The following is an 11,871-nucleotide window of genomic DNA, read 5'->3' as shown; positions in this document are numbered from 1 at the left end:
TACATGCTATGAAAGGCTGTGCTTAGAAGCAGATCAGAGAGTACTTGCATTACTCTACTGATCAAGAAGCCAAGGCAATGCTTGCCAGATCCTGAGGTTATTTATTCTGGCACAAAGTTAAAATAACTCTGTTTACACTGAAGCATGTGCAGAATTTAACTCTTATTTAAGAATAAACATGCAAGCAAAGAATATCAAAACATGTAAGAGCGTAAGAAAATATATTTATTAAATTCCATGGCAATACTATGGTAAAATTGTTAAATACATGCATATTTTTAGACACACAAGCAATATAACAGGAATTACAACAGCCAAGCAAACTAGTTTTAAAACATTTGCAAAGTTGGTGTCTTAGGTTAGTTTCACGTGTCATCTAGCTCACCAGAATATTATTTCCCCATCGTGATCCCATGCTTCCATTTTCAAGCATGCATGTTTAATTGCTAAGCCAATAAATTTTCTCATTGATACACACTGTTGAATCACTATTTTACTTGGTATACTACAACTTTGTTAAAGTGCTGTATGATTATTTTAAATTGTGAAAATCTTTTTTGAGTAATAGATTTGGAAGCTGGAGAACTTCAGTATCATTCAGCAATAGAGCTATGTTAAAGGACTGGTTAGGTTTAGTGCATTAGGATGACTGTTTTGACAGGATGATTTATTGATTCATTGATTTATTCTCAGGACTAATTTTATAGATGAACATTTCAAATTGGCAAACAATATTTCACTACTATTTAACAGAAGTCCATTAAAATATTTGTAAAAATAGAACACAAAACCATCTCTAAAAAAATTACTTATGCTGTAAAAAGACGGTATAAAAAGATCTAAAAAAAACCCAGAACATTGAACCACTGAACCTGTTCACAGTATATATCTTAAAAGTAACAGCATTAGAATACAACAAATTTTTGGGTGACTTGCATGACTCCACCAGTTCTGCTGTTTTTTGTGCCACAGCTGGACTGAAGTTCAAACTACCATTATCATCAGGTAGGGTTTCAGATGAGAGTTACCTTCTTTTCTGGCCATCTGACAGGCTACAAACCTTACTTAGGGTATTGTTTACCCTAAGCCACTTTAAATCACATTAAAGAAACAATGTCATGGTGAAGTTTAAGGACTGTTTCGTATCTGTATTTGTTTTGCTACTAAAAGGCATGAGACTTTACAAGCATCTGTTTTACTCTGCCCACATGGAGCTTTTTGAATTTTTATCATCCCAACTAAAGAAAATGAAAACCTTCAATTTTTATGCATTCTCTGGTTAAACATTACTCTCTGGGCACTACGATTTGCAAGTTGCAAAATGTGTGGCTGGCAGAGTGCTCGTGGAAGCTGTCTTCAGCAGCCTGCTTTCCAGTAACACCAGCTGAAGAGCAGATTTGGGACTGTTCAAAATCCTCCCTACAGATGCTGTTAAGGAACACAGTAAAAGATAAGGATGCTAATTGCTCTGGCTCACCATGGCATCACTGAGACACAAAGAGAAGGTGAGACTGGCAAGGGATTAACTCAATCCCTTGCAGCACCCTACTCACTGACCAGCTCACTGGTGAAGCTCAGTCCTCACATATTTTCTGGAGAGTTTTTTTGTTGAAAAAGTGAGAGAAGTTGATAGAAGAAGTTGATAGACATTTTTTGGGGGGGGAGGGGGGAGAAGGAGGCATAGTTATGCACACTGGGACAACTTGTAAAGTTATGGAAAACCCTGCCAATATAATTTGAGGTTTGTTTGCATAATGTGCAAAAAGGAAATAAACACTATCATAGAAACACTGGGGAAAATCCAGAGTTATATAAATGATGGAGGAGGGGAAAAAAAACTGTTATGAAGAAAGTGTTTTCCAGCTTCTATGAAGATATTTAAAAACTTAGGAGAGGCATGAGGAAATGAGCTTTTAAACACTCCAGTGTTCCTCAATCTCTGTATGCAACATTTGGGGTCGAAGAATGTCCTCCCCGGCTTGCTAATGCCAATTCAAAGAAGAATCCAACAACAAATCTGCAGATGTGCTGACAGCATCTCTAAACATCAGTCACTGCTAAATGCACAGCAGCACGAACTCTGCACAGGATGCTGGGAGGAGTGCAGATGGCAGCCAATTTCCCCTGTGAGAAAATGCACTCCTAAGGCATATAGTCAAGGACAGGGCTCTCAAAAACCATGCTTTGGGAATCGTACGGCAATACACACTTAGGTACATAATACTGCTATCACACATTTGCATGAAAAGTTAGGACCTTACTTAGTGTTAAAAATTCTGATGCCATTGGATTTGAAGTCTTCTTCAAAGCCTGTGGCAGAGCAAAGCATGCTATTTACAGGGGAAGTCTTTGATAGATTTATGGTACAGAGCCTTGTTAGCAACTTGATTCTTGAAATATCACATTTTCTTCCTGCATATTTCAAATTCTTTTGCTCTATTTTTATCTACTTCTAGGTACAAATACGCTATTTACAAAGAAATTATTGTCTAAAAATAGAGGATACAATTTCTCGTCACCTTTTTATAGTGATATTCAAATATCTTCTCCCTCCAACAAATCCAGTTACCCTCAATTTTGCTACCATTTATCTTCAATTGAGTGTGGAGGACACTATAAGAGACAATATCACTGCCTTCAGCTCTAACTTTATTCTGTTGGACTTGTCAAAAACAAAAAAGGAGAGAAGAGACTTTTGTGTGTCCCCTCAGAGCAGCCTGAAACTTGAGTTGAGCAGAAGCACCCTGATGCCCTGTGCCCAGCAAAGGAAAGTTCTGGTCCCCCTCATAAATCAAATGTGAAAAAAATGTGTTGCATTTGCCAATTGTGTTGTGATGGATTAAATGCCTGCTGATTTCCTTTGAGAAACAATTTACCCATGAAAGCAGCAACTATGGATAATAGAGTCAGCAAGAACAGCAAATACCACTGATTAGGTCCTAAGTCTGCATTTGCAGCCTCCACATAGCTGGGGAGATAATACACTGCCCATCTGTAATATTAGCTTACTGTTTTGTTGAAATATTTACTAGTAGTTCTGTGAGGTATATCACATTCAAATTTACAACTCCAGAATTTAACACACAAAATCAAGATCCCAAGTATGCTCCTGTATGTCAGTCAGAACAACAAAAATAATGAACAAGTCGAACAGAAGAGTGCATGATGTTACATCAGACATGACCAATGTTCCATGCATCAAATGAACAGTACTAAAAATCTTAACAAAAAACAAACCCAACTGTCACATATTATAGTCATGGCTCAAAATAAAAAGCAGCAACACTGGTGACTTGCTTCAGAAAGAAACAGCTTGACATTGGCACCCTACATCTCTGTTCATTGATTCAACCAGAGGACTGAAGCACTGAGTTAGGAGTGTTTTGGACAAAAGCTCTTCTACTTGGAACCCTTCTGGAATTTTTTTCTTTTCCCTTTTTACATTTTTTATTCTAGGGAAAAAAAAACAAACAAACAAAAATTCAAAAGAATTAAAACAAAATAGATGTTCAATAAAGGAAAAAGATCTTTCAGAAAATGATGAAAATGCATTACATTTAGTTTCTTAATACATCTTTCAGAAACAACAAGAAGGGGTTTCACTCACATCTAATTTGACCACACAGACTCACTGGGAAGCCCAAAGGCACAAGTACAAGGAGTCTGATCTCCTTTGAATCCCAAAGTTTCAGCCTTACAATTGACATCAATACATCCAGAGGTTAAACAGCACCATGCTTTGAAAGTGCTCTTGGTATGAATGACTTTCTTAAAAATGCTTCATTGGTTTAACAAATCACTTGGGCTCAAAAAGCAAGTCTACTCTTACTGCCAAGGGGGTACACCAAGGGGTGTCTTCACATGGACACTAAATAAGCACATATTCTCTCATTAATACAGTATTTGGATTTGCTGCAGAAGATTTAAGACAGATATTGGAAAGGAGTCCTCGCTGGTAGTGTACAGATGAAGCCCCTCTGCAGGGCTATAAACCAAGATTAAAGATATAGTAAGCCACTGTTCTTAATGGGACTCTTCTGCCTACATACTGGGAATCAGGACACAAATCAAATAAAGTTAAAAAAAATTAAAAATAGCAATGGATAATTAAGTGAGAGTGCTATGGTTCATTAAAGACAGCCCTATGTTAAAGGAACTCTCTACCACCTAATCATGGTGAAATAAAGGATTTTGCCTTTACTGAAAATTAAGAGCAACATGAAAGAGAATTTGACTATGTGATATTTGTGTTGAACTGATTCTCCTCGAGAGCACTGCAAAAGGTGCTAGGTTGCTCCCTGTGAGCTTTGAGAGCTCTCTGCTCACCCTGGCTTCCAGTCCGCCAAGTTAAAAACCACAACTTCGGTTTGGTGTTGCTTCTTGCAAAATGCAGTCATAAGAAAGCACTATTATTCTCTGAGATCAGCAATTCCCCTACAGAGTTTTCCTTTTTCCTACGGATCTTCATATAACAGTAATTGCTCCTCTGTGTTGAGAAACTGCTCCACTAAACAAAAATGTAATAAACCACACTACCCATGCCTTCCGTTCTAAACATCTTCTGCTTTCAGTTAAAAGCATAATCTAAAATTTATTAGAACAAAATGCATTAGAAAACAAAAAAATAACGTTAGAGTGAAAAAAAAAAACAGGCTTTAAATAAGGTACTGTGAGCTTTGGAATAGAAAGAAAATACTGCTACTATTAGGACATAATCGCTGCCTCTCTATCAAGCACAAAGATAGAACTGCTTCCTTTTATGTATTAATTTAGTGTACTAAATAACAAGCAGTAATACGTTAGGCATGAAATGCTCTCTTGTAGGGATGCCTGTCGACGGATGGACACCAGCTATTCACACTGCCTTACTTTTCATTTGCAGCCCTGTTCATTTCAAAATTCATCCTCTAGAGCAGAACCTGATCTGCACTTTCCATTCTTCAGACAGACCGTGTATTCTGTCAGGCCCACAAACACATCTAAACTTACTGTCTTTACATTTCACTCTTCCAGAAGGCATATACAGTTGTTAGTGATGATGATTTGGAAGCTTCTTAGTGTTTTGCCTTTAGTGTTCTGTCTGTTTTGAAATCCCTCTGTGTTTTCATTCTATGGAGATGGCAGAGACATGCCAGTATCTGAAACTGCAACACCCATTGCAGTGACTAGGTTTAACCTAATGCTTGGTTTTACTTTGATGGCCAGGTCATGTGGTTCGGTAGACCAAACATCTGCTAAGCTTAGCCACCCTTCTGGTCTGTTCTCACACCATTATAGCTAAAAACTTAGTCAATCCAGCCTCCTTATATGTTAGAAATCACAGATTGAAATCTACTCATTCATCTTATTTTCAAATGCCACAAGCTGGTTCAGGAAATTGAAATCTACACTAAGATTTGATTATGACTTTATGAAAACCCTTTTTGATCAAGTGCTTAAAGATCTGACCTCTCTTCACTGTGTTTTACAATATGGAACAGGTAAATTAGAAAGTACTTTGTATTGTAAGCTAGTGAAACTCAGTGTGCTGAAGTTGGAAATTTGCACAGTGAAATACTACAATTACAGTTGCCTATAGATGCATACATGAAAAAAAATTCAAAGATGATTGTTCTGAAAATTTCTTTAAGCATACAAATTTACATCATTTAAGATATCTTTGCATCACATGTCTAGTAAAGGAGAGGTAGAACTAGTGGCCTTAAAACCTCTTAAGGTTTCTGCCACTGCAGAAATCCCCCTTTGCACTCCTAGATAGGATGTGTAGGAAAAGGTCCTGTCAGGTGGACAATGTGGAGAACAGCCAGGCAGCAGGTAGCAACACTAACATAATGAAGACCATCCAAAGAGAAATTTGTTCTCACAGAGCTGTAGTACTGCATCTGATTTCTGGTGCCAAATGGCTTGGACAACTAGTGTTAGTGGTCAGAGATTTCCCCATGGCTTACATTGCTGCATAATGCAAAGACTCCTGAATACTGTGGGGGAATTGAATAGAGTATGAGTTGAGGCAGGAGGTCTGGAGCTCAAACTATAAAATACAAAATGCATTAGTGCAATACATCAAGAAATATAACTCCTTAACAGGACAGAAAAAGTATAGAATATTCTATGGTTGTTTTTTTTTTGTTTGCTTTTTTTTTTTTTTTTTGTTTTGTTTTGTTTTGTTTTGTTTTGTTTTTTAAACTTCATGCAGTTCTTGTTGAGGTTTAAATCAGTGTTACACTTTTTTTTCCCCAAGTTTGTACCCCTGAGTCAAACACTGAATAAACACTGTACAGTAGGTACAGAAACTAGTGTCTAGTTAAGAAGCAACAGCTTTGAACGGCCATTGCTTCAAAAGTGTTAAACAGTGACATATGGGAGAAAAGTAGAACTTTGATTTGTTGTTAGTTCATCATTAGGTAAAAGATCTCAAGAGTTTCCAACCATATCCTTATAAAACATTAGGCTGAAGTTTTCAGTAAATGAAATCTTCAAGTGAGTGTATCTGTTGGGACTACATCATTTGAGTATGCATGGTTGAGAACAACTACAACAAAGCAAAGCAATCTTTCCAAGTTGTGAGTTGTATGAGATCACACTAGCCTTCAAACACTGAAGGTAAGCAGAGTTCTCTGACTATGTTTATCAGGAGATCTAAACTCAATACCTCTTATATCCAATATATTTTACAACAATAATAACTAGATTGCTATAATTCTGGCCTCAGCCTCTATTAAAATGGAACATCAACACTTTCATTAACTTAAACATGGTAACATTCAGCTTACTAGAACCTCTGCTGACTGTCTCCAAGAATAACGCATGCTTTTTGTACTTTTTTCATCCTGTTTCATCAGGAATAAGAGCTTATTTAGAAGGCAGGTTCAGGTGCAATGATAACTCACTGTTAATCATTTGGCTTGTTTTGAAAAAAGTGTGTGAAGGACCACCCCGTGTTACTGGGCTTGGGAGAGTCTTCGTCATCTTTTGGGGGAAGCAGAAACTGTCGGGAATTAATGGAGCATGGGCTCCCAAAAGATGCATTTTCATTGTTGCTTTCAACTGATCCAGGAGAGTCTGGAGCTTCCATGTTCCAGGCATTTGCGTTTGCTTGAGGTCTGTAACCTGCTGTCTTATCTGATTCTTCCTCGGCAGGTGAGTGACTTTCCATTTTCAGAGCACTGACAGGCAGCTGCATTTGTGGCTTATAGCCCGCAGTAGTCACTAAATCTATTTCTGACTCCTCTTCTGGTTTAATTTGAGGCTGATACATTGACTGGATGTCAATGTAAACCACCTGAGATAACCCCACAGGTTCATCCATAGGGGGATTTGATATCTCCTCTTCAATGATAGGGGGGCAGTAGGACACAACCACATGGTTTTCTGTTTCTGAGTCAGATCCATCTTCAGGCACAATGGTGTCTGTTGTTGCGGACATCATCTCAGTGTCTTCAATTTTGGGAGCTGCAGACTGTGTTTCCACCACTTCAACACTATTTGGGGTACAGGGATTCATTTCCAGTGTTTTAAGTGACTTATTCCCCTGAAGTGAGAAAAAGAAGGCAGAGACTAAGCTAAAAGACATGGAAACCCTGACAATAACAGCTTGTCCAAATTAAACCTGCATGCTGGCTTGTGTCTTGCACTCATTCCATTGCTATTAGTACAATCAATCAATCAATCAATCAGTCAATCAATAAATGCTTTGATTTTTATTTTCTGGTTCCTCACACATTCCTCTTCTTGTTAAAACTATTTCAGCCAATTTAAAGAGACTCCAAATCTTGCAGTAAGTGTTTGAGAACTGTTTCCTCAAATCTCAGCTTTTTATAATCCATTCAAGAAGGTTATCTAAATATTACACTCAATTCCAGTTATGGGGCCCACTATATGTTACCATACTTTCTACTTCCCCTACCAGCATAGCAAAGATAATAACTATGTGGGAGTAACACAGCCATCTACTAAGACTCACTAATTATGTGGCAGGACAGAAATGCATCAGCTCTTTCCTAGTTCAAACTTCGTATCTACCTGAACATTATAGTTTCAGATGTAGTTGGACAAAAGTTACACAGCATCTTGCCATGTTCCTCTTTGCCACAGAGTTATCCTACAACTAGAGTAGAAGACTCAAAGCCTACAGAAACTTATTTGCTCACAGTGTCTTCTAGAAGTTTAAAATGCCAGATTTAAAATCAAGGTTACCTCACAAATGTTCTTCTGAAACTGCAGTGCCTTACTGTTCTCAGGATTTGGGATCTCCGGATAAAATGTTTCTTTGATCCTTTAAAGAGGAGAGACAGAACTTATCAAAGTTACCAAGCCCTGAAACACATTGCCAATACACTGAAGGGGTCAGAACATTTCAGTTTACTTCAGAATACTGAAGACATCTGGTACAAAGATTCAGTATGTTGTACTTTCTCTGAGTATTTAATGGAAATAGCAGTAAACTATTCTGTTTTCCTTTTCTTTTTTTAAACTAGGGAACTTGTGATGCCATGTTTATGAGAACATGAAGGTGGGATGTCTATCTGAGTGTTTGTGGATAGCTCACAAATTATGCTTTGGAAAATGATTAATAAACAGGGCTCACTGGGAGACAGGCTCCTGTAAAACCCTTTTGTATCCCTAGTTCTCACTTACTGCCAACTTAATTTCTTCCTCACCTTCTAAAACATTATTTTGCCAACTTCTTTTACACAAAGGTCTGTAAAAGCCCACTAACTTATTTGGGCACTCGCAGAAAACAAGGAATTACTCAAACAATCAAAAACACTGATGCTAAAGCAAATATATTTTAAAAACGTTCAGAATTGAATGCAGATATTTACCACTCCCTTTTCCTATAGCAAAAGATGCTCGCCACCACTCCAAGCAGAACAACCACTGCCACAGGGACGAGAATTGCAATGATTAGTCCTACAGCTGGGGGAGAAAAAAAGAGAAGGTACTAAATATATCCAAAGTTTCCAGCAAGCTTTATGCTTTTTCTAACAGCCCCACAGAATAGAGTCTCTCACCTACACAGAAACTCAGCTAACAGTGGCCCATAAACAGTGACCTATACCATAAACTTCAGAACATATACCATAAACTTTTTAGGAAGATCAAACGTCAATCTATAAATAGAGTTGATTCAGTGACAGCTACAGAAATTAGCCAATTATTTCTCTCTGCTTGCTTAATCTCAAAGGTGCAACACAAGACTGACTGCCACTGCGATGTCTGTTCTCAGTAGGCACTGGAACAGCACTTTGAGGTTACTTGAGCTCTTCAAATCTCTGGTAATAGCTCTTATAGGCAAACAACACTGCACAAGCTGCACTGGCTTTTATACGGTTTACAATGTTTCTAATTCCCAGGGTTGCTCTCTGATACATTCCCTCTGCCTTTCTCTGTTGATGTTAAGAGCCTTACATTCGATTTTTCATGTATTTTTGTTGCACCCCAGTGTTCAATCTTCCTTTCACATGACTTTTTTTTTTAATTCTTGTTACCTAAAGTCAATCACTTTTTCTAACTATCTTTTAGGGTTTGTTTCTGTCAGGGGATTGATAAAACTGAATTAAAAGCAGAAAGGCATCTGTTTATAGTTCTGAAACGGGTAAATATTTTCACACTGTGTTTCTTCCCATCACGTATTAACAGATAGATATTCTTCATGGGAAAACTGAGAAAAACAAGTTGCTAAAGAAGACTCCATACTATAATAAAAGTTTATAAATTATTTCTTCTGCATACATTAGCTTGAATTATAAGGTAGCTGTAATAAGAAAGGACTTTTCTCTCTCTCTTTTGTCCTTCTCTCTTTTTTGTGGTTTTTTTTTTTTTTTTTTTTTTTTTAAGGTACTAAATAAATAAAAAATAGGCATAGACTATCTGAAGTAACCAGGAAAAAAAAACCACAACCAAAACACCTCAATTTTACATACACTGGATAGCCCCTGAGTAACTAACATTAATGCATAGGGATGTTCAACTTACAGTCTTCCTTTGTCACCACATAGAGGCTGTTTGGAGGGCTCAACCCACCAGCAGTGTAGGCTTGTAGATCCAGCTGGTAACTCGTTTTGCCTTGAAGATCAAGTATTTTCAAAGACTTTTTCGTTAAGTCAGTGATATTCTTAACTTTAAGTTCTGGATTTCCTGTTTGTTTAGAAGAAAGAAAAGCATGCACTGTAAAAAAAAGAATTCAGAGAGCCATCCTCAGCATCAGCAAGATTTTCTTTAAGTCAGCTTACTAAACCCAAGGAGACCTCTGTTTTAAGCAAAACTGAAGCAGAGATTCCTGGTCATGACACTTCGCTGTATGGCAGCAAACACCACAGCATTTAGCTGAATTTTTTACACTTGTGCTTGTCCTCTTAATTCAGTGAGAGACAGACCTGTACAGAGGTGTGTTTGCAATATGTCACATAAGTTTACATAGTCACATAAGTTTGCCTGCATCTCTTCCACCTAAGACATCTGTACACAGGGCAGTGTGTCTCACTGACACTTAGTCACTGTACAGCTCTATGCCCTCAGCAAACCTGGGTGTTCTCCAACTTTTGCCTTATATTAAAGAACAACTATGCTAATCAAACAAAGAGCTGATATTTCAAATGCCATTGTTACGTATCAGGGGCCAACTATCAACAGTATCAGTGACTAATGCAACTGAACTATAAGATCTCTTTTCTTTTTAAAAATGAAATTAAAATGAGTGGGAAAAAAAAAAGAAAAAAAAAGCTTGAGCAAGGGAATGATAATCTATAGATTTACCTGATTCCAGAAGCCTAGGCTTTAAGGAATCTTTTTCACCTTTTGCGAAGGAAAGCCGATATCCTTCTAAAAACCCCTGACAATCTTCAATAGGCATGTCTTCCCACTTTACCAATATCGAATCTGAAGAAGTTTCTTCTACAGTAAAATTTGGTGCACGTTTTGGAGCTGCAGGAAGAATTAAGAAAGAAGAAGATAGTCAGTAATATTCTAGAGTTAAATGCTGAATCCATGCAAGTGTTGCATCAGTTTAATTTCAGGGCTGGCATGTTCAGCTTTTCCTGAACATCTTTCCCTAACTCTCAAAAACTGAACAGGTGACACTACAAAGACACAAGTACATTGGTCTCTTTGATATTAAGTACTGCAACTTTATCTAATAACACCAGCTGAGAGAAAAATCTCTTCTCAGGTAGTGTTTTTGCAGATCCATACCCTTCTTCACATAACAAATGCTGAAAGATTGCATTCAGAACATATTAACTATTAAGCTTGTAAAGGCTTTAGCTTTGTGATTGCATTGCTTGTCTTCAAATTAAACAAACTTCACACTACTATTATGGAAGTCTATCTCAGTTTAAAAGAACAGCCTTAGCAGGCATCACAGGTCCATACTCCAATTCCTAGAGCTACTGAAAACATCTGTTGTATAAGGTCATGTAACAGGACATAGTCTGATGTCAGACTATCTATCAGCACTGAACTCACGTCTGAGAATGCATCTATTTCATCTTTGATTTTATCATCTTTGATGATTACCTGTCCAAAGGCAAATCTGATGTTTAGAATAAACCTATGACCTTCAGCAAAATGAATATCCTTATTTTCCGATGTCCAATGCGTTTTTTATTATCCAAAGCTGTTATCTATTTGTCTTGGAAGTTTCTAATTCTGCTGAGAATGCATACTGAAAAACCCTCTGGGAGACTGTTCTTTATTTTTGCAGAAATGCAAATGAATGAAAGATGAGTTCCTGGAAAAATTCTCTCGATTTCACCTTCAGCTTTAGCAATGCAATAAACAACAGTTTTTCAAAGGGATCAGATCAGTTCAGCAGCTCAGTTTTCCAAGCACAATCTTCCAGGAGAAACCACGCTAAACTTCAAAGTGAAA

General features: G+C 37.4%; 1 protein-coding gene across 6 annotated transcripts in view; it reads right to left on the bottom strand.

Annotated features, from left to right (window-relative positions):
• Positions 1-204: 204 nt before the first annotated feature.
• The window catches only part of LIFR (LIF receptor subunit alpha), a 92,756-nt gene continuing 81,089 nt past the window's right edge, over positions 205-11,871 (bottom strand). For all 6 annotated transcript variants that reach the window (XM_052670331.1, XM_052670332.1, XM_052670333.1 and 3 more), the window contains 5 exons: positions 10,759-10,926; positions 9,979-10,140; positions 8,826-8,919; positions 8,197-8,275; positions 205-7,531 (listed from right to left, as the gene is read on the bottom strand). In XM_052670331.1, the coding sequence (XP_052526291.1) occupies positions 6,893-7,531; positions 8,197-8,275; positions 8,826-8,919; positions 9,979-10,140; positions 10,759-10,926 (1,142 nt within the window). In that variant the 3' untranslated portion in view covers positions 205-6,892. The remainder of the gene's footprint in view (positions 7,532-8,196; positions 8,276-8,825; positions 8,920-9,978; positions 10,141-10,758; positions 10,927-11,871) is intronic.

The sequence above is a fragment of the Tympanuchus pallidicinctus genome, unplaced genomic scaffold, assembly GCF_026119805.1.
Source record: "Tympanuchus pallidicinctus isolate F22 unplaced genomic scaffold, pur_lepc_1.0 scaffold9, whole genome shotgun sequence".
NCBI lineage: Eukaryota > Metazoa > Chordata > Aves > Galliformes > Phasianidae > Tympanuchus > Tympanuchus pallidicinctus.
The sequence above is the reverse complement of the archived record's forward strand: the minus strand, read 5'-3'. Positions and strand labels throughout refer to the sequence as shown.